Source organism: Drosophila rhopaloa, unplaced genomic scaffold (assembly GCF_018152115.1).
Source record: "Drosophila rhopaloa isolate 14029-0021.01 unplaced genomic scaffold, ASM1815211v1 contig_155, whole genome shotgun sequence".
In the NCBI taxonomy this organism is placed as follows: domain Eukaryota; kingdom Metazoa; phylum Arthropoda; class Insecta; order Diptera; family Drosophilidae; genus Drosophila; species Drosophila rhopaloa.
In genome coordinates, this window is record NW_025335034.1 from 876,870 (window position 1) to 896,514 (window position 19,645).

General features: G+C 42.6%; 6 protein-coding genes across 9 annotated transcripts; 4 read left to right on the forward strand and 2 right to left on the reverse strand.

Annotated features, from left to right (window-relative positions):
* The first annotated feature begins 511 nt into the window (after positions 1-511).
* LOC108043480 (neuropeptide F) lies at positions 512-3,594 on the forward strand. Of its 2 annotated transcripts, none has more exons than XM_017122206.2 (3): positions 512-614; positions 2,997-3,276; positions 3,329-3,594. In XM_017122206.2, exons 2-3 carry the CDS (start codon positions 3,001-3,003, stop codon positions 3,359-3,361), a joined length of 309 nt encoding a protein of 102 aa, XP_016977695.1. In that variant the 5' UTR covers positions 512-614; positions 2,997-3,000; the 3' UTR covers positions 3,362-3,594. The 2 variants fall into 2 exon arrangements, with proteins under 2 accessions (XP_016977695.1, XP_016977696.1); XM_017122207.2 differs by having other exon boundaries at positions 3,350-3,594.
* Positions 3,595-4,295: 701 nt separating this feature from the next.
* Positions 4,296-6,542, reverse strand: LOC108043479 (synaptic vesicle glycoprotein 2A). Its single transcript, XM_044456957.1, has 6 exons — positions 6,421-6,542; positions 6,038-6,362; positions 5,104-5,640; positions 4,904-5,048; positions 4,448-4,853; positions 4,296-4,382 (listed from the first exon to the last, which is right to left on the reverse strand). The coding sequence occupies exons 1-6, from the start codon at positions 6,452-6,454 to the stop codon at positions 4,348-4,350; spliced, it is 1,482 nt and encodes a 493-aa protein (XP_044312892.1). The 5' UTR covers positions 6,455-6,542; the 3' UTR covers positions 4,296-4,347.
* LOC108043551 (ATP synthase mitochondrial F1 complex assembly factor 1) lies at positions 6,487-7,512 on the reverse strand. Its single transcript, XM_017122299.2, has 2 exons — positions 7,211-7,512; positions 6,487-7,148 (listed from the first exon to the last, which is right to left on the reverse strand). Exons 1-2 carry the CDS (start codon positions 7,453-7,455, stop codon positions 6,557-6,559), a joined length of 837 nt encoding a protein of 278 aa, XP_016977788.2. The 5' UTR covers positions 7,456-7,512; the 3' UTR covers positions 6,487-6,556.
* Positions 7,513-8,966: 1,454 nt separating this feature from the next.
* LOC108043549 (fatty acyl-CoA reductase wat) lies at positions 8,967-10,909 on the forward strand. Its single transcript, XM_017122298.2, has 5 exons — positions 8,967-9,128; positions 9,213-9,325; positions 9,386-9,896; positions 9,957-10,668; positions 10,726-10,909. Exons 1-5 carry the CDS (start codon positions 9,053-9,055, stop codon positions 10,811-10,813), a joined length of 1,500 nt encoding a protein of 499 aa, XP_016977787.2. The 5' UTR covers positions 8,967-9,052; the 3' UTR covers positions 10,814-10,909.
* A 971-nt stretch (positions 10,910-11,880) lies between these two features.
* LOC108043553 (fatty acyl-CoA reductase wat) lies at positions 11,881-13,731 on the forward strand. Of its 3 annotated transcripts, XM_017122303.2 has the most exons (5): positions 11,881-11,980; positions 12,035-12,147; positions 12,206-12,716; positions 12,771-13,482; positions 13,538-13,731. In XM_017122303.2, exons 1-5 carry the CDS (start codon positions 11,905-11,907, stop codon positions 13,623-13,625), a joined length of 1,500 nt encoding a protein of 499 aa, XP_016977792.2. In that variant the 5' UTR covers positions 11,881-11,904; the 3' UTR covers positions 13,626-13,731. The 3 variants fall into 3 exon arrangements, with proteins under 3 accessions (XP_016977792.2, XP_016977793.2, XP_016977794.2); XM_017122304.2 differs by lacking the exon at positions 13,538-13,731 and having other exon boundaries at positions 11,888-11,980; positions 12,788-13,002; XM_017122305.2 differs by lacking the exons at positions 11,881-11,980; positions 12,035-12,147 and having other exon boundaries at positions 12,654-12,716; positions 12,788-13,482.
* A 2,459-nt stretch (positions 13,732-16,190) lies between these two features.
* On the forward strand, positions 16,191-18,144 carry LOC108043552 (fatty acyl-CoA reductase wat). Its single transcript, XM_017122301.2, has 5 exons — positions 16,191-16,385; positions 16,461-16,573; positions 16,633-17,143; positions 17,207-17,918; positions 17,980-18,144. Exons 1-5 carry the CDS (start codon positions 16,313-16,315, stop codon positions 18,065-18,067), a joined length of 1,497 nt encoding a protein of 498 aa, XP_016977790.2. The 5' UTR covers positions 16,191-16,312; the 3' UTR covers positions 18,068-18,144.
* The last annotated feature ends 1,501 nt before the right edge of the window (positions 18,145-19,645 follow it).

A 19,645-nucleotide genomic window follows, 5' to 3' on the forward strand; every position in this document is an offset into this window, starting at 1 on the left:
TCTGACGCCAGCGAAGGCGGAAGGAGGAGTGCAGCTACGTGAGGCTATGAGCACATAAATCAGAGAACTGATTTCAGGTGGGGCGGCAGCAGGCACTAATCCTTCTTATCGAAAATTTGTCATTTATTCAGTTATGCGTAATTCTGCTCCCGATAGCCCCGTTTCCAGATATCTCGTTAGCCAACTGTCACTATTTGTTAGCGCCCGCCAATCTCCGTTCGCATTTCCATACCGCCCACCCACCGCTCCGAATCGCGACTCGTATTCCCACTCCCGGTGGCTCTTCCGTTCCAGCTGCTGCAAAAGTTCAAACACAGCAGTAGCGGCCACATAATTAGCCTGCATATGAAAACATTTTAGAGGTTTCGCCCGGTGTTCGTTTCGAATCGTTTTGCCAACTTCCGTTCGCTTCTGCTCGGGATCTGGACGAGGGTGGGATGGGTCGTGATAAGACGGGCACATCCTCCAGCCGGCGACTCCTATAAATACCTGTTGCCAATGGCTTTTGGCCAACATTTATTCACGGTCGCGTCCGCTGATTACACAGTCCGCCAAACAATCGCATTGTGATATCGTTTGCGTTCTCAAATACTCATATTCCCACTTCGGACCAGGTAAGTGCTTCAAAACGGAACCATCTTCCCAATTCCACTTCCACTAAACCACTTAAGTTAGTTCAGTTGAACCATTTTTACTCATTTAAAGCAAGTACATCACGTAAATGCGCTTTCTCAGAACTATTATGTGTGCTCTTTAGCCCGGATGATGGGTCGTAAAACAATGATTCATATCTGCATCCTTTCGTTCGGTTCAAGGGGGCCCTAGCTAGAAGCTAACTGCTTTATAATACTCGTAATTATCGGCTTTATTTGCACTTAGCTGGGCTCAAGTATTAACAACTTGCGTCAGTCCCGCCCAAAATCATTGAGTATTGATCATAAACGACAGCATTCAGCTAGCTTATTGATCATTTAGCCAAGTTTTCCAATTAGCATACTTGATTGCCAGCTATTACTAAGGCCCTCCTAAGACCCCTAAATAGGTCCCCGAGCTATACGAGATCTAAATTACTTATCATGGGTAGTTAGGTCAAAGTATTTTTACTCTGAAAACGATTATTCTTTATGGAAAAACACCATCAATTATATTTAAACTTCATGTTACTTTACTAAATGGTTTTTTAATAAATTCTTTAACAAACTATTATGGAAAAAAAACGCATACTAAAAGCTGTTAAGCTAAAAAGACACGCAAATATCATAAAAAATTACAATTTAAGCGATGCTTCTATTTTACTACCTTCCCTAACATTGCACTATGGGGTTTTTGACCACTTTATGTGGCATTTAGTCATTTTTTAAAAGTGCTCTAATTAAAAAAAAAAAATGGGAATGCATTAACAGAACATCAAACTGTTATGCCTCATACTCAAAATGTTAATACTTAACAGCATATGTGCACATAACAGCTGTAAAGTCAGCTGTTGCATGCGAAAGTACCAGCGCTAAGTTTGCAATTTTTTCAAGGCGTTCTTTGAAATTAATTTATTCGTGTAAAACACCATTTGAAAAGAAAAAAATAAATGTAAACTGATCTCACAGGCTTGTACTATATGTTAAATGTATTAATTGTTTAAATTATGCGTGTTTATAGTAATATTTTGTCACTTTATAAATGCACCTTAAGCTGAATTTTGAGGAACAAATTTCAACTTTGGGAAGAGTTTTGAAATAGAAGTTTGCATTAGTTTTCAATGCGTCCAAGTGTATGTTGTAGCCTTGTCAATTCTGAGCAAAAATATGTTAGTCTTATTGTGCACTTTTCCGCACTATTGGTGCAATTTGAATTTTTCTTAGATAACCTCACTTTCTCCAACGCCGACCTGGTTGCTGTTTGGAATAGCAGGAAGGGCCGGCTTGAGCAAGAAAAGGCTATACAATGTTTGATGAACAAATTATTTATAATATGAGGATCATTTTTAAATGTTTGTCCTGTCAGTTGCCCGTCAATTTGGACAAATTCGAATCATTTTGCCTACAAACTGGCGAATTGTTAGTCGATATGTATCCGTGGCTGCCGATGAGTTTTGAGTTTGACGAAATTTTTTCTTTTTGCTTTTGTTGCACTTATTATCATCATCTTTTAAAGGCATGGACCAACAAATTTCAGCTCTTTAAATTTCATTAATTTTTTTTTAGTTTTAACCGATCGTTCCTATGGGAGCTATAGGGTATTGTTTCCTGATCCAAACGATTTTCACACTATATGTGCCTAGGGACAAATAATGACGATTGGTAAAGTTTCATGTCGATATCTCCAAAACTGACCGAGTTATTAATTAATGCCACAAAAACAGGTCAAAAACCCCATAGTGCATTGGCGAGTAGTGAGATACTTTTTTAGTTTTTTTTTAATGGTAAACATTTTTGTCTAATAAATTCGTCTTGATCCTTAATATTATTTAGAAAACGTTAATTTTTTTATTATAATAAAAGGAACTAGAAACGTTCAATTTGAAGACTATACTACTCTTCTGAAAAGTGATGATAATTTCAATACCCATGCAGAGTGTATTTCAGAAGTTTGCAGAGCAGTAAAGAGCACATTTCCGACGCTATAAAGTATATATATTCTAGATCAGCATCACCTATGTCCGTCTGTCCAATTATACGCAAACTAGTCCTACATTTTTAAAGGTGTTTGGATGAAAGGTAGCATATAAGTCAAGAGTGTTTTTTAGCAATTTCAGAAATACGGTTTTAGTGTTCTAAAAATCGGATGACTTTATTTTATGGCTGCCATGGGAACAATCAGGAAAAAGGAAATAAAATATTTACTTCTTTTTGCTTTACATATACTCCGAGACATAGTCAGTTTTAACTATTTCAGAATTACGGCTTTCCTTAATTTAACAGATGCAAGGGTATATAAACTTCGGCTTGCCGAAGTTTGCTCCCATTCTTGTTGCAACCTAATCCCACCTGATTCCTCCTCAGAACTATGTGCCAAACAATGCGTTGCATCCTGATTGTCTGCGTGGCCCTCGCTCTACTTGCCGCCGGCTGCCGTGTGGAGGCTTCGAACTCCAGACCGCCGCGAAAGAACGATGTCAACACTATGGCTGATGCCTACAAGTTCCTGCAGGATCTGGACACCTTCTACGGGGACAGAGCTCGAGTTCGGTTCGGAAAGCGCGGGGCGCTGATGGAAATCCTGAGGAACCGCGAACTGGACAACCTAAATCTGGGAAAAAATGCTAACAACGGAGGAGAATTGGTAACCAGGGATGATTCCACTTGAGACGGAATAATATAGTATTGTCCTGCAGGTCCGCGCTTTGGATGAGGAGGAGGTGTACTAAACCCACTCGAGGCAACCATGGCAACGTCACTAACTCATGATTAAAGTTATTAGCATACGCATTTTTGTTTAGATTGTTTTTCGGGGCAATAGTTTAACGTGTTGGGAGAGGAATAGTAGTTGCAGCTACGGTATTAAGTATTTACTCTAGTCTTGATGTCGATTAAATAAATGACTTACCAAAATAATCGTCTTCGTGATGTTCAAATTTAAATAAACAGTGCAATGATCAAATTGTGGTTTTTATTCCATCATTATTCCTCTAGACTAAAAGCTGAATAATTAAAAATTTAATTATAGAAACTTTATTTCACAAAACATTTTTGTACAATTTTATATAGGTGTGTCAGACGTTTGACTCTTATCCAAAAGTAGAGATCACATTAGTTCAATTTGGGGATCCCGTTAACTTTTTACCCGAGACTACGCGTCTCAAGTCCAAATATTAAATGTTCTACTTTAAGTATACTACGGAAAGGTATTTTTCTAGACACTAAAGAATTGTTTTTGCTGCATAGTTTTGGGCTTTGGTATTTTGGGATTAAGTATTAAAACTCATCGCCCAAATGTGATTAAGTTTCATTTTTAAAATCAAATAGGATTCTATTTTTAATTTTTTTAATCCCAATCAAGAAATGTTATTATTTTTGAGGGAAAATTCCAAATAATTATTATTATAATGAACAAAAAACAAATGAAAACTCGTTAAAAAAGGCCTTCAAATAATGCTTTCCCCTGAGAAATGAGACTTGCATAAAACAATTGTTCCATTTACATTTAGTAGTACCCCTAGACTTGTTTTATAGGTCCATGCAACAAAAAAATGAAAATAATTATAATAAGGTGGTTCTGATTTGATGACCCTATTTTTCTAAAATGTCATATAATTAAAGATGCGCTCTTGACATTTTTTAACCGGAAATAATACGAAACCATTTGTGACGAATATACATGGTGATTTATGGTATACAAATAAAATCACAGAAATTACAATGGCAAGTATCCCTCCATACAAGCGGCAACTGCGGAAAAAATAAATAGGAATTAAAAAAAAGTAGTTCCTGGAATGACTTAAATTGGGTCTTACTCAGAGGAAGGATGGCGATGGCCAGTAGGAACAGTTCGCAATTGTCCTGGATACTGGAGCCCACCACAATGGCGCCAATGGCCGCGCCACAGCGGCACCACATCAAGCTGATGCACAGAGCCTTGGCCCGCATGTAGGTGGGCACGAACCCCAGAAGTGAACCCCCGAGCAGGCCAACGATAATGCCGGGAAAGGCGATCAGGAACACCAGCGAAAAGAGTTGGAAAGTGTAATTGGTGACAAAGATCAGGAGAAAACCAAATGTCGAGGAGGCCACCAGGGAGAAGACGAACATCACCTTCTTATGCACGCAAAAGAGCGACAGCCAGCAAAGATTATACAGCACGATATAGACGGATCCCAGGATAAAGGAGTCGTTGAAGCCCAGAAACGAGTCGTTGCAAGCCTGACCGGGAAAAGGATACGTAACAGACTCTCAAACTAACTTTAGCTTACCGCCTCCAGGTCACTTTCAGTTTCCACAATCGGTCCTATTTCGGGAACGAAAAGTACCCGGCAGAAGGTCATGCCCTCCTTGTTGCCCTGCCGCATGTTGCACCGATTCCGCATGGCAGTGTACCAAATACCCAGGCCGTTCGCCCTGCGGATTGGAGGAGTAGATAAAGGGGAATCCCCAAGGCAGCCAGCACACTCACAACAGGCCTAGGACGAACATAACCAGGCAGGCGCACACGAAGTAGCCGACAAAGGGTGGCCGGAACAGGGGCATCGCATCGTTGAGCATCGAGCGCAGGAAGTTCTGCTTGCCCTTCCGCCGCTTCACCGCGACGTGGTCCTGATAGACGCGCAGGTGTTCCACCTGCTCGGCGCTCAGCGGGAGCCCGGTGTTGTTCCGGCATATCCACTCCATCGTAGCCAAGCCCCGCTGAGTGTCGCCGATCATTAGCAGAAACTTGGGGCTCTCCGGCAAGTGCAGCAGCAGGAAGAAGGCGACCACGCCAGGGAGTATGTTCAAGAAGCCCAACAAGCGCCAGGGTCTCAGCGTCAGGCTGCCCACCAGATCCACCTCAAACTCAATCAAGCCCGAGCTCAGAAAAAGCGTGGCCCAGCCTGGGCAGTAGATCATGGCGAACCCGGTGAACATGTACATGTGGGTGATGGTGCGGATCAAGATTCGATGCGAGCAGAACTCACTCAGGTAGGTTGCGGCTACGAAGCTAGGACCTGCCACGCTAATCGAAAGGGGAGATGAGATCAATGTTGAATCCTTTGTTAGGGACGCTCAAATAGGTAAAAAATGCCTTGTATGTATTTTTATCAAGTCCCTAATGATTTTTAGAAACGCTTATTTGAGTTCCTCAAATGATCAGTATTCTAACTAAGGTTTTCAAGTCAATATCGCAAGAGTACTTTAACTCAACTAGATTTATTAGAATGGTAAAAAAAATACTCAATAGAACCCATTCTTTAGCTAAAATTTAAGTTATAGCCACTGAATTTCTGAAGTAAAGAAATATCTGTGATACTAGGAACTAAAAGCTCACAGTTGTGTACAAAATCCTCCTATTGATCAATTATGTTTCCCTTCACTTATTGGTCCTAAGATGTAAAGCTCCACGTGATACTCACAAAATACATGTGATAAAGCGCATCACAAAGAAGCCGGTGAAGTTGATCATGAACATGGACACGAGTGAACAGAAATTGCTTATCGTTATGGTGCGCAGCAGGGTCCAGCGTCGGCCCTTCTTGTCGGTGATGTAGCCCCAGAAATACGAGGAGCAGATAATGCCCATAAACCCAGCCCCCGTCAGCGCGGCCAACTGCGCCTGATTCATGTGCAGATCGCAGACGGAGGCCGGACCGAGGATGCCCATGCCCATTGTTTCGTGGATGGTGAGCATCTGGAGGAGACCGAGCGTCAGGGTGGCAAACACGTGTACCTTCCCAAAACCTGTAGGCGGTGGCTACGGATGTGCATGGAAATCGGGGCTGAGGCCATGGGCATTTACCAATCTCCTCCATGACCAAATCAAAGTGCTCCATCTCTTGTGTTCATTAATACTTCAAGTTGGCAATTTTGGTTTTAAGTGTTGTGGGTGTCGGTGTCGAGTTTTGTTTAGTTTATTTTGACTATAATCGCAGGGCCTAGACCAACTGGATGTTCTCCACCTCCTTGATCAGATCCATGTGCTTGAACTCGTCCGGTTTGCGGGTGAAGGTCTCCAGCAGGCTCAGCTTGCCCTCGTCGGGCTTTAGGTAGAACATCTGTAGTTCGTTGGCCAGGCACTGAGCCTCCTGGGCGGTGAGGACCTTGGTGTCGTATTCGCCGCGCATCAGGACCACTCCCTTGTCCTCGACCTCGGTGTAGTGCACCAGAGTGAGGCACTCGGGGGCGTTCTCCTGGTGCACCTGGTAAGCGAGCAACGGGGTGAAGTGCACCGTATTGGCGGCGAACTGCAGCATCACGAACTCGAATCCCTCGCTGCGGGGCAGAGGCAGCAGGAAGACGGGGTGCTCCTTGGCCCGAGTCATGAGGGTTTCGTACTGAGAAGTGGAGAGAGTGGCGGCCAGGACCTCCTTGGTCTTGTGGTACTCCAGCCAGATCTGCGAGACCTCCTCGGCGCTCTTGTCGGCAATCAGCTCCAGCTTCATGATGTCGGTGAGCTTCTTGTGCGGCAGTTCAGCATCCTCCTGGCTCTGCAACTTTTGCTTGGGGTTCAGCAGCTCGGAGTAGGTCCTGAAATCGGGCAGGGGTTAGCCTGGGGTGCTCCATCTGCGGACTCCGAGCTCTGGACTCACCTGGCCTGGCTCTGGCCATCCTTGATGGGATTCACCACACGCTCCACGCGATCCAGGAACTCCTCCGCCGACGTCTGCTGCAGCTGGGCGATCTTGCTCGCGTACTTGGAGTAGTAGGGATTGCCCTCCTTCAGCTTTTCGATGGCCTCCTCGGCGCGGCGCGTGGCTGACATGGTGATGGTGCGGCTGAGCGACACGGAGTTATTCAGGAAAACGCGAAAAAGCAAATTTCGGGCGCATGCCATTTCCGCACATCAAAAATTATACAACTCGACAGCTGTTTTTGGAGCAGTTGTCACTTGAAATGAAGAAAGCAACCATTTTCTTTGATGTGGCAACGCTGTCAGGTTGAATTTTAGTAGGGGGACTCCCGAATATTATTTATATTAGCTTGGCGGCCAGTTGGAGGATGTTCATTTTTAGTTTCCTATTCAAAAAAAAGAAGTATTAAATGAAAGCCCTAATTTGTGTTTGCTCTAAGAAGCGAAGCTTCTTAAAATATATAGTTGACTTTCGAGGTACCACCTAGACGACTGAGTTGCTCTAAAGAATGTCAAAATGCGGCTTAAAAATAAATACATATATAAGATTCAAATAATTAGTATGAGATATATTTTATAGATGCCTGTGTAATTATTAGTGGAATTGGCACTTAACATGGAGTTTGAAAATAATTGTATTGACCTAAGTTTATTACATGATATTACGACATGATATAACAATATCACAACTCTCGAAACAACTTATTTGAAATCTTTTAAGAAAATCTAACCAATATTGGCGAATAAACTATTAGTCTAACAATAACCTTAGCAACACTATTCGTCATTTAAAAACACCGGTTTGTGTGTAAAACATCATATTAGCCAACACAGATATTAACAAATATCTACAACTTTCTTGTTTTATTAAAAGTCAACTTTTAGTATTTTAGTTTGGAATTTAAAATCATGCTTGCTTACCTGAGTAACTGCCATGAAACCATACAGATTTTTTTATGGGATGTAATTATAGTGGTTAATTTATTTTTATTTAACTCTTGAGGCTTAACTTTTATGGCCTTAAAAAAGAAATTGCATAAAGTACAAAAAACTGACGCACTCCGGTGAAATGTGCATTAAACAGTCGAAAACATACAACAAATTATAGAAATAAATTTGGACCGAATCCGAGCAAAAGCTGGAAAATCTATAGTGGCGAATTGTGTTGTTAAGATTGGCTTTGCAAGAATACAAATAAGTTGTTTCGAAAGTTGCGATATCGTTAAATCGTGTCGTAATATCATGTTAATCGTTATATCATGTCGTAATATCATGTAATAAACTTGGGTCATGGAAATTATTTTCAAGCTCCATGCTGAGTGCCTATTACACTAATAATTACCCAGGGAGCTATAAAATATTACATACAAATTACTTGTTTGAATTTTATATATTTATTTATAAGCCGTACTTAGACCTTTTTCAGAGCACATTTGGTTAGCAAATCAGTTGTACTCGATTTATAGGAAAATGGAAATATAACAGGGATGCAGTAATTAAATTAAAAGTTAGACATTAAGTTTGGAGTTAGGCCAACTTCAGTCCTTTGTCCAAGCAGTAATCTAAAGAAAAGTAAATTTGAAAATGAAATTCTGAAGGTCTATAATATTATTCGTAATTACCAGCCCTGGGTCTTGAGTTCACCGAACGAACGCAAATTTTGTATAAATATCCGAACCAAATTTAAAGTGATTTACATTAAGACTGTTCTTTGATAAACACGGAGTAAACGTTTGTATCAATCGCATGGACTCTTCGCCGACACTTGGAAGTGCAAACATTTTGGATTTTACTTGCTGAAATGGAGACCGATATTCAGAGATGTTTCAGGAGCAAAACTGTTTTCCTAACTGGAGCAACAGGCTTCCTGGGAAAAGGTATTCACACGGATTAAAACGTGGAAACAAAAGAAAATCTAAGCAGTTAAAGTTAAATTTTATTTTCCTCGATCTGCGTTTCAGTCGTGATTGAAAAGCTTTTGCGAACCACAGATGTGAAACGCATTTATATCTTGGTCAGGCCAAAGCGTGGGGTTGAGATTCAGGAGCGGATTATCTCATGGTCAAAGGACGCGGTAAGTGGAGAGGAACAGAGCCCCCTAACATAAGAACTCACTCCATAAAATTGCGAAAAGGTATTTGAGTTGCTGTACAAGTCGAAGCCTGAGGCCCTTCAAAGGGTTTGGCCCATCGCAGGCGATTGCCTCGAGTCCGATCTGGGAATCAGCGAGAAAGATCGAAGGGTTCTGGCCTCTGAGGTTCAGATTGTCATCCACGGAGCGGCCACCGTGAGATTCAATGAACCGCTTCACGTGGCCTTGGCCATCAACACCCGAGCAACGAGGCTCATGCTCCAGTTGGGCAGGGAAATGGGCCAACTGGAGGCCTTTGTTCACATCTCCACTGCCTTCTCCAACTGCGTTATCTATGACGTCAAGGAGCGTTTCTACCCCGAGCATCTGAACTGCGCTTCGGACAAGGTTCTGGGCATGAGTGAGCTGCTGAGTGACGGAGTGCTGGACAACATGGAGTCTGCTCTGCTTGGCTCGTTCCCCAACACCTACACCTACACCAAGGCCCTGGCCGAGGATGTGATCCTGAAGGAGGCGGCTGGCTTGCCCCTTTGCATCTTTCGGCCGGCAGTCAGTAAGTGATCTCTAATTGGCTAACTCCGTCTCTCTCAACATTGGTCTTTCCACAAACCAGTCATTGCGGCCCACAAGGAGCCCATCTCCGGCTGGATCGACAACATGTACGGACCAATGGCCATTCTCTTCGGGGTGGCTCGCGGTGTCCTGCGCATCGCGACCATCGATGACAAGGCCGAGGCGAGCCTGGTGCCCGTGGACTACTGCGCCAATTTGGCTCTGGCCTGCGCCTGGAGAACCATCGAGGATCGAGGCAGGAGCGAGTCGCCGGAGAGTCCTGTCATCTACCAATTGGCCCCGAACGAGGAAAACAGAATCACCCACGGACAGTTCATTCGGCATGCTCTCGATGGACGCGTCAATTGCCCGCTAACGAAGATGATCTGGTACCCCTTCATCCACTGCGTCACATTGCCGTGGCTCTTTCCTCTGGCAGCCTTTTTCTACCACACCCTGCCGGCCTACTTCTTCGACCTGGCTCTTTGGCTGAGTGGCCGGAAACCGCGACTGGTGAAGGTATACCAGAAGATTCACAGGACCCTGGGCATGCTGGGTCCTTTCGCCTGCCAGAGCTGGCGCTTCGACATGCGCAACACGGATCGCCTGAGGCAGCTAATGTCGGAGGAGGATCAAAGGATGTACTACTTCGACATGGCCAGGCTCAACTGGAAGGAGTACTTCCTACACGCCCTTCGCGGCATCAGACAATTTCTGGGCAATGAGGCCCCTACTCCGGAGTCCATAGCTCAGGGCATGAAGCTGATCCAGCGGTAATTACCCATTAACATCTTCGTTACTTAATAATATATTTATTTAACCCATTTTAGCCTCAAGCTGCTCCATCACCTCCTACAGTCCTTCCTCTGTTTAGTGGCCGGATTCGCTGTTTGGTCGCTGGTTAAACTTGCATTGTAATTCCGATATAAGTCACTCACCGACTTAAATTTTAATTGAAACTTAACAAGCCTGTAAGTGCGTCACTGATCAAATATATATGTTCTTTGTGGAAAACGTGCCTTTGCTTTTGTTTGCGTGGATGGTAATTGGAAAGTTTTTATCCCCGTTTCACGACGTATTAAAAAGGGTACACTTTAATCGTTGAAATGATGGTAATTGGTAGAACCGGTCCTATAAATATGTACATATAAACAGAAATTTACCATTTAAGGAGGCTATATCATAGTCGGAATACTTATTATTTCAATTCAATACTGTTCGTTTGGCAATTCGTCCACTAAGCTAAATTACTAGTCATGGGTATATAAACAGAGCATCAAAATAAAACAATCAAATGTTTTTAAAGTGCAAAATCATAATGGTAGATGTAAATAAACCCGCTCTAATAATTACAGGGTGTCAATGTCACAATTACCCGGCACTAGGTTACTAAGTTCTTTAAACGTGCAGGTCTGCAGTGCCTACAAAAGTTAAAACATATATCCGCATACCTTACCTCACTTAATTCTGTGATATAAGAATGTAAATTCGCACACTTTTTATGCTATTCATAAACTCATTTGAGTTAAGCGCTAGAGAATTCTTGAATCGGCACGAGCTTGAAAAAATAACGTAAATATAGAATGTATTGAAACCAAAATTATCAAAATGATAAACAAAACTTATAAAATAATAAAGCCGAAGAAAAACAAAGAAACATTTTAATAAATTAGACTTTAATGACGACTTTATATTTTTCTATATACATGCATGTAATTCCTGCACCGCACGCAGCAATAATTAAATCGAAAAAATAAAAGAAATTGTTGAAAAATGTAAATGCTTAGATTTTATTTTTCCTATATATGTATATACATGCAGATATGTTTCTACCCGTACGCTGCAATAAAAGCCCGCGCTCCTCTCTATACCGGTAGTCCGACGACTGCCTTGAATATGCTGAACTCGACCTTTCGTAGGGTGTAACTTAAATAAACCCAAATAAATAGAAGTGCTAGTTTGGAATCACTTTTCAGTTCAGTGGCTCGCGAAGCGTCAACCGGATCAAAATGGATAAAGGGATACAGGAATTCTTTAAGAACAAGACCGTTTTCCTAACGGGTGGCACTGGGTTTTTGGGAAAAGGTACCCCAGAAATATAACAAATGTAGTCACAAACTCATGGATAATGATTTTCAGTTATCATTGAGAAGCTTCTGAGGACGACGGAGGTGAATCGCATATACTCGCTGATCAGACCCAAGCGTGGTGTGCCCATCCAAGAACGCATCTCCACCTGGGAAAAGGACTCGGTGAGTGGTTGTGTACGTTCAGGAAAGCATATCTGACCAGTCCCCTCGAAATCCAAAGGTGTTCGAGGTGCTTCTGAAGGCCAAGCCAGACGCCCTGCAGCGGGTGTGGCCCATCGCGGGCGACTGCCTGGATGCGGATCTGGGCATAGGTGAGTCGGATCGCAGGCTTCTGGCCGCCGAGGTGCAGGTGGTCATCCATGGAGCTGCCACGGTGCGATTCGACGAGGCCTTGCACCTGGCCCTGGCCATCAACGCGCGCTCCACCCGGCTGATGCTTCAGCTGGCCAAGCAGATGACCCGCCTGGAGTCCTATGTCCACGTGTCCACTGCCTACTCCAACTGCGTGGTGGCAGACATCGCAGAGCGGTTCTATCCGGAACTCCTGACCTGCAGTTCGGATAAGATCCTGGCCCTGGGCGAGCTGGTGGGCGGGGAGGTGCTGGACAAAATGACGCCTGCCCTGCTGGGGTCCTTTCCCAATACCTACACCTACACCAAGGCCCTGGCCGAGGACGTGATCCTGAGGGAGGCGGGCGACCTGCCCTTGTGCATCTTCCGACCGGCAATCAGTAAGTGCACCAGATTGGGGTGGACCTTAAACGCTGCAACTTAAATATTCACAGTAATGTCCACCTACAAGGAGCCTTTCGACGGGTGGGTGGACAACATGTTCGGACCGCTGGCCCTCTGCTTCGGCATAGCTCGGGGCATAGTGAGGGTCATCACTGTGGACACCGACTCCACGATTAGTATGGTCCCAGTCGACTTCTGCGTGAACGTTGCCTTGGCCTCTGCCTGGAAAACGGCGGAGACATCCGGCCAAAGGGAGAAGGCCAAGAAGCCCCCCATTTACACGTTTGCGCCAAGCGAGAATAACTTGCTGAGCTACGGCTCCTTTATCAAGAGATCGATTTCGTATCGCGACCGCATTCCGCTGACCAAGATGCTGTGGTACCCGTTTGTCCTGTGCATCTCCAGCCCATTCCTATTTCCGCTGGCTGCCTTTTTCCTTCACACCATACCGGGCTACTTCATCGACCTGTTGCTGCGCCTCATGGGCCGCAAGCCCATCCTCGCGGATCTCTACCGGAAGATTCACAAGAACATTGCTGTCCTCGGGCCATTCTCCACCTCCACTTGGCACTTCGACACGGTCAACACGAAGGGACTGCGGAACTCGATGTCGAAGCAGGACCTCAACTTGTATGACTTTGACATGGCTCGACTGGATTGGGACGACTATTTTAAGTCCATCATGTATGGAATGCGGCAATACATTGCAAAGGAGCCGCCCACCCCAGAGTCTATTGCCAAGGGCACAAAGCTGGCGATACGGTGAGTTTCAGCAGGAGATCTGCCATTCGTTCTGATTCTTAGCATATTCTTACAGCCTAAAGATCCTTCACTATGCAATCAAGTCCTCGTTGATCTCTGCAGCTGGTTTCGCTCTGTGGTCGCTGGCCAAGCTGGTAACTTAGTTTCCCAAACAAATCTATTGGATCTTGCAAGTTAATTTAAATATTTTCGCTTTGTTTCGTTATATAACAATTCCGTTTTAGTCCTACAAGAGAAATGAAAATTACACTGCCACTACACAAACGAACCGTTTTTCAATAGATAAATAAGGATCGTGTCATAACGATTACAAAAATGTGTGTCATAACGCCCAATCAAAAATGTCAAGGGCTAAGCAATACCCTCTTAGAACCTGATAGTCCATAAATAATCAATTTGATTGCCGATATGAAACATAACATAATTTCCCAATATTTAATCTCTACGTCGGATTTTATGTGAAATCATATTCCCAGCATCAGGATTTCAAGCGACTTAAAATCAACTATGAAATTATAATGATGATTTTAGAAAAAATTGTGTCGCATAAGAGATAGTTTAATAAATAATCAGAACATGGATTTTACCCGAATGTCTAAATAGGAAGCTCACAACTATTGTTCATTGCAAAGAGTTTAAGGGAGACATTACCGATACCTTAATGTAGAATATTCTTGATCACCATAACTAAGCGAGTTGTTATAGCCATGTCCGTCTGTTATTACACCGTTTGCGGGCTCAGTTTAAAAGCTACAGACTTCAATGCTTCACAATCGTACTTTTATTTGTGTACCCAGATCAAGTTAATAATCGGACGTATATATCCTATAGCTCCTATAGGAGCAATCGGGGTAAAATTCGGAAACCGTTAAAGAACCGTGGATGAAAAGCTTGGTTAAGTTTTCTTTTGTTCTGTTGTGCATACTTAATCATAAGTTCTAAACTTAAAGAGTTAGACTGACACTCCGTCTAAAGAACGAAAATAAACAAGAAAGGAAAGCTAACTTCGGGCGGAGCCGAAGTTGATATAGCCTTGCAGAATATTCTGTAAATTATATTCTCCAAAATAATTTATATGATGCATTCTTAATACTCATAAAAAGGCCCAACTTTCTAACTTTAAAAACACCAAAGTTATGGCATTCCCGATCGTTCAGTTATATGGCGGCTATAGGATATAGTTAGCCGATCCCCGTTTCGACTTATATAGTGCGTGCAAAGGAACGAAGTTTGTGTGCAAAGATTCAATTCGATATTTTTAAAAGTGAGGGACTAGTTCGCGTAGAAACAGACAGACGGACAGACGGACATGCTTATATCAACTCAGGACGCGATCCTGATCAAGAATATATATACTTTATAGGGTCGGAGATGTCTTCTTGACTGCGTTGCACACTTTTGACCAAAATTATAACACCCTCTGCCAGGGTATAAAAATGAGGTTAAAATTAAATTAATCAAGTAAACAACTATCAATATGAGTGAAAAAGTACATGGGTTTGCTCACTCTCTTCAGTGTGAGCAACTTATTTTGCCTGTTGTATGTTTTTTCTCCGTATTGGGGCTGTTAAAAGAATGTTAATGCGCTGTAGTGATTTGAACACTAAAATGGTTAAATCTTTTTCCAATAGTACTTCATTCGAAAGACGAACCACCTTGAGATGTGTACATGATTTTTGGGAAAAGGCTGTTGCTAAAAGACTTAGTTATTTATATTTTCATTTAAGTTTATTTTTAAGAAATACTAGGAAAACTGTTGAGGTCAACAGACGTGACGCTCATCACGCCGATTAAGAATGTAATGATAACGCTCCTTAAAAGTATTATTTAAAATTCCTAAGGTATTTAGTCACTAGAAGGCCAACCCGAAGGCTTTAGAATGGGTATATTTCATCTGATTTGGGAATCAGTGAGAAAGGTCGAAGGCTTCATAATGGGGGTCTTATTGGTCATTAGCACCCGAGCTACAAGGTTGAAGGTCCAAATAGTATGTCAGTTCCTTTAATAAATGTCCGACTATATAAAGTAGCTCTCCTTTTCTATCTCTTTGTGTACAGCTTTATCATTGGTTTAGCTTGCGACTAAGCATTCGGGAATCACACTTCGTTTAGCTGTACCGAGAAATAAAAAAATACCATAAGGGGCTTTTCTTCATAAACAACTATCTTTACTAAGACATGAGCAACACAGACTCCTTACGGAAGACCATGTCGACTACTTCGAAAAGGAACTTCACAACTGAGAGGAGTATTTCCGAAAGGATTTTCCGGAAATACAATTCAAAATGGGAAGGAGGCACTTACTCCAGAGTCCTTAAGCTTACCCTGGAGTGCAGAAAGCAGTAGGGGTCGAGTAAATTACTTGCAGCACCCTTTATATAACTCTTCTTATCTTGGCCGAATTTTCTCAATTCGCCATCCTCGATTAATATATTAAAATTCTTTAACATCTACGCTAAACAATTATAAGTCGCCAGCGCTTATAATACAATAAGGGCTACCGATATGACATTATACAAAATGCAAAATATAGAAGTAACATGTTTTTAATACAGAAATATATTATGGAGCAAGTAGCGAATCTTTCAACGCTTATTCGGAAGCGTAAAATGCAATGAAACCGTAGCTGTGACTATTCATTAGGTGTCAGTCCATGTGTATTTGCTTTGCATACAATTGGCGGGGTCACTGTACATATGACACCACGTCTGTCGATGCAGCATGTATATAAATAGCGCGACCATACCCAATCGATTTTCTATCGAACTGTATTTTCAACTTGCAAGCTTCGGGGGAATTTCTCTGGATAGGTACCAATCTCAAGTTCCGAAATGGAGGGTATCCAAGGATTCTATAAAGACAAGGTGGTATTCCTCACAGGCGCAACAGGATTTTTGGGAAAAGGTATACGCCAAGTGAAAGGGTCCAGAAAATAAAAGTAATGGAGATTCGTCTCCCGTTGTTCTGATATATTTTCAGTAATAATTGAGAAGCTTTTGCGAACTACAGATGTCAAACGGATCTACTCATTGATTAGACCCAAACGGGGTCAGGATATTCAGGAGCGCATTGAGATATGGCAAAAGGATTTGGTGAGTAAAAAGTTAATTTAACACTAGGATTAATGTTAGGCTATAGCTTTACCCCCAAGCTCTTTGAAGTCCTGCTGCAGTCGAGGCCCGAGGCACTTAAGCGGGTCGTCCCGATCGCAGGCGATTGCCTGGAGCCCGACCTTGGCATCAGTGATGCGGATCGCAATCTCCTGGCCTCCGAGGTGCAGATCGTCATCCATGGAGCAGCCACCGTGCGCTTCAATGAGCCGCTTCACGTGGCTCTGGCCATCAACACGCGGGCCACAAAACTGATGCTCCAACTGGCCAAGGAGATGAAACAACTGGAGGCCTATTTGCACATCTCCACGGCCTTCTCCAACTGCGTGATCTTTCGGGTCGAGGAGAAGTTCTATCCCGAGCACTTGACCTGCGATTCGGAAAAGGTCCTGGCAATGAGTGAGCTTTTGAGTGACCAGATGATGGACACTCTGACACCCACTCTGGTGGGATCCTACCCCAATTCGTATACCTACACCAAGGCCCTGGCGGAGGATGTCATCCTACGAGAGGCGGGGGACCTGCCCTTGTGCGTCTTTCGACCGTCCATTAGTAAGTACATTTTGAGAGCCAGCAGAACTCCTGATAGATATTTGTATTTCCTTGGAATGACAGTATTGGCCACGCATAAGGAGCCTGTATCCGGCTGGATTGACAATCTATATGGACCCAATGCTCTGATTTACGGCGTGGGCCATGGAGTTCTGCGTGTGACCTCTTTCGACAAAAAGGGCTATATCAGCATGGTGCCTGTTGACTACTGTGCAAATGTGGCCCTGGCCAGCCTCTGGCAGACATCCAAGCAAAAAGGCCCACGGGATCCGAAAGAACAGCCCTCCATTTACACTCTAGCACCCAGTGAAAGGAATCCTCTGAAGACAATGGACTTTGTAAAACTTTCTTTGAGCTGTCGAGATGAGTTTCCGCTGAACAAGATGATCTGGTACCCGTTTTTGCAGTGCATCTCCACTCTGTGGCTGTATCGGCTGGCCACGATCTTCTATCACACAATACCCGGCTTTTTCTGTGATCTGGCACTAAGACTTACGGGAAGAAAACCTCGCCTGGTGAAGCTCTACCGAAGTATACATGTCAACTATGCACTTCTCCAGTACTTTTTGCACAACAGTTGGTTCTTTGAGACGAAGAGCACAGATCGGCTAAAGGCTTTAATGTCTCCGGAGGATCGGAACATGTACAACTTCGACATGGAGGCCCTGGACTGGAAGAAGTACTTCCAAAAGTCCCTTTTCGGCATGCGACTTTACCTTTGCAAAGAGCCCCCAACCCAGGAATCCGTCGACCAAGCCCGGCGACTGCTAAAGATGTAAGTTCTAATCGAAAATACGCCAACTTTCTCCATGTTAAATCTTCGCTTACCTCGACAGATTGAAGATCCTACACTTTGGCCTAATGGCCATACTGTGTGGCATTGCTGGAATCATTTTGTGGTCACTGGTCAAATTAATAATTTGATTCAAAACATCGGGGGTGTCTACCGTATCGAAGGTCATTCTTAGTTTAAGGCAATAAAATAAAATTGGAATCCCCTTGCCGACGGTATTATAATTTCTGTCAAAAGTTTGCTACGCAGTGGAGGTGACATTTTTAACCCTATGAACCCTACATATATAGCTCAAAAAAGTTGGGTCGATTAAAATCGAATGTTTGTAATATTAAAAGCTTAATCGCGTGCCCATTATTTCCCAACGAGTTATTTTTTTTCAATTAGTTTCAAAAAATGGAATTTTTGAACACTCTAAAAATTTAATATTTTCAAATGTATTTATTTTTTTTATTCTAAGAGATAGAAAAAGTAAACATTTATGTTTTCGAAGTTTAAAAAGAGATGTACGGCATATAGTCATTGTAATATCTAATTTATATGCAATTTATAAATAGTTGTATTTTTTAAAATTTCCTCTGTTTTTACTTTATACAGCTGTGTTCACCGAAATAGCAGTGCTTACGACCTGCACGTTTAAGATTAAACAAGAAAGGAAAGCTAACTTCGGGCGAAGCCGAAGTTGATATACCCTTGCAGAATATTCTATAAATTATATTCTCCAAAATGATTCATATGATGCATTCTTAATACTCATAAAAGTCCCAACTTCCTAACTTAAAAAACACCAAAGTTATGACATTTCCAATCGTTCAGTTATATGGCAGCTATAAGATATAGTCGGCCGATCCTTATGAAATTTGGTAGGTCGGATTGATTGGCCAAAATTAAAACCCCTAGAAAATCCCAACTTCGTAACTTTAAAAACACCAAAGTTATGGCTTTTCCGATCGTTCAGTTATATGGCAGCTATATGATATAGTCGCCCGATCTGGCTCGTTCCGACTTATATACTACCTGCAATAGAAAGAAAACTTTTGGGAAAGTTTCAAGCAGATAGCTTTAAAACTGAGGGACTAGTTTGCGTAGAAACGGACGGACGGACGGACAGACGGACGGACAGACGGACAGACGGACAGACGGACAGACGGACATGGCTAGATCGACTCTCCTGGTGATGTTGATCAAGAATATATATACTTTATAGGGTCGGAAATGTCTCCTTCACTGCGTTGCAAACTTTTGACTGAAATTATAATACACTCTGCAAGGGTATAAAAATACTATTACAAACACTACTTTGTTAACAAGATTTTTCATAAAGTCTTATTGTATTTAATTATTAATAATAAAACAATTATTTCATTTGGGTAACTTAAACACTTTAGAAGATATAACTAATAACAACAAAAAAGTATATATTATGCTGTTCATTGAAATAGCAGTCAAAGTAAACAATTAACAAAAAATGTAATAAACTTCAAAATATCTTATAAATAACCTAATCCTACTGAAATACAATTCGTCTATGATCTAATATTTTGTTAAATAGCCTTTACTAGCTATCACAGCCTCACACCTACGTGGCACGGAGTCCACCAATCCTTGACAACGCTTGAGGGGAATCTGGCTCCATGCCTCCTGCACAAATTGCCAAAGCTGCGGCTTAGAAGTCGGGGACTTCTTCGATACGTAGCGCTCGATGTCTC

Coding starts and splice junctions, on each gene's coding strand:
- LOC108043480 (XM_017122206.2), top strand. CDS start 3,001: ATGTGCCAAACAATGCGTTGCATCCTGATTGTCTGCGTGGCCCTCGCT. Junction 3,277..3,328: donor CTAACAACGGAGGAGAATTG/GTAACCAGGGAT, acceptor ATTGTCCTGCAG/GTCCGCGCTTTGGATGAGGA.
- LOC108043479 (XM_044456957.1), bottom strand. CDS start 6,454: ATGGAGCACTTTGATTTGGTCATGGAGGAGATTG. Junction 5,641..6,037: donor CGCTTTATCACATGTATTTT/GTGAGTATCACG, acceptor CCTTTCGATTAG/CGTGGCAGGTCCTAGCTTCG. Junction 5,049..5,103: donor ATGTTCGTCCTAGGCCTGTT/GTGAGTGTGCTG, acceptor TCCAATCCGCAG/GGCGAACGGCCTGGGTATTT.
- LOC108043551 (XM_017122299.2), bottom strand. CDS start 7,455: ATGGCATGCGCCCGAAATTTGCTTTTTCGCGTTTTCCTGAATAACTCC. Junction 7,149..7,210: donor GATGGCCAGAGCCAGGCCAG/GTGAGTCCAGAG, acceptor GCCCGATTTCAG/GACCTACTCCGAGCTGCTGA.
- LOC108043549 (XM_017122298.2), top strand. CDS start 9,053: ATGGAGACCGATATTCAGAGATGTTTCAGGAGCAAAACTGTTTTCCTA. Junction 9,897..9,956: donor CATCTTTCGGCCGGCAGTCA/GTAAGTGATCTC, acceptor TCCACAAACCAG/TCATTGCGGCCCACAAGGAG. Junction 10,669..10,725: donor GGCATGAAGCTGATCCAGCG/GTAATTACCCAT, acceptor AACCCATTTTAG/CCTCAAGCTGCTCCATCACC.
- LOC108043553 (XM_017122303.2), top strand. CDS start 11,905: ATGGATAAAGGGATACAGGAATTCTTTAAGAACAAGACCGTTTTCCTA. Junction 12,148..12,205: donor CCACCTGGGAAAAGGACTCG/GTGAGTGGTTGT, acceptor CGAAATCCAAAG/GTGTTCGAGGTGCTTCTGAA. Junction 12,717..12,770: donor CATCTTCCGACCGGCAATCA/GTAAGTGCACCA, acceptor AAATATTCACAG/TAATGTCCACCTACAAGGAG.
- LOC108043552 (XM_017122301.2), top strand. CDS start 16,313: ATGGAGGGTATCCAAGGATTCTATAAAGACAAGGTGGTATTCCTCACA. Junction 16,386..16,460: donor AACAGGATTTTTGGGAAAAG/GTATACGCCAAG, acceptor ATATATTTTCAG/TAATAATTGAGAAGCTTTTG. Junction 17,144..17,206: donor CGTCTTTCGACCGTCCATTA/GTAAGTACATTT, acceptor TTGGAATGACAG/TATTGGCCACGCATAAGGAG.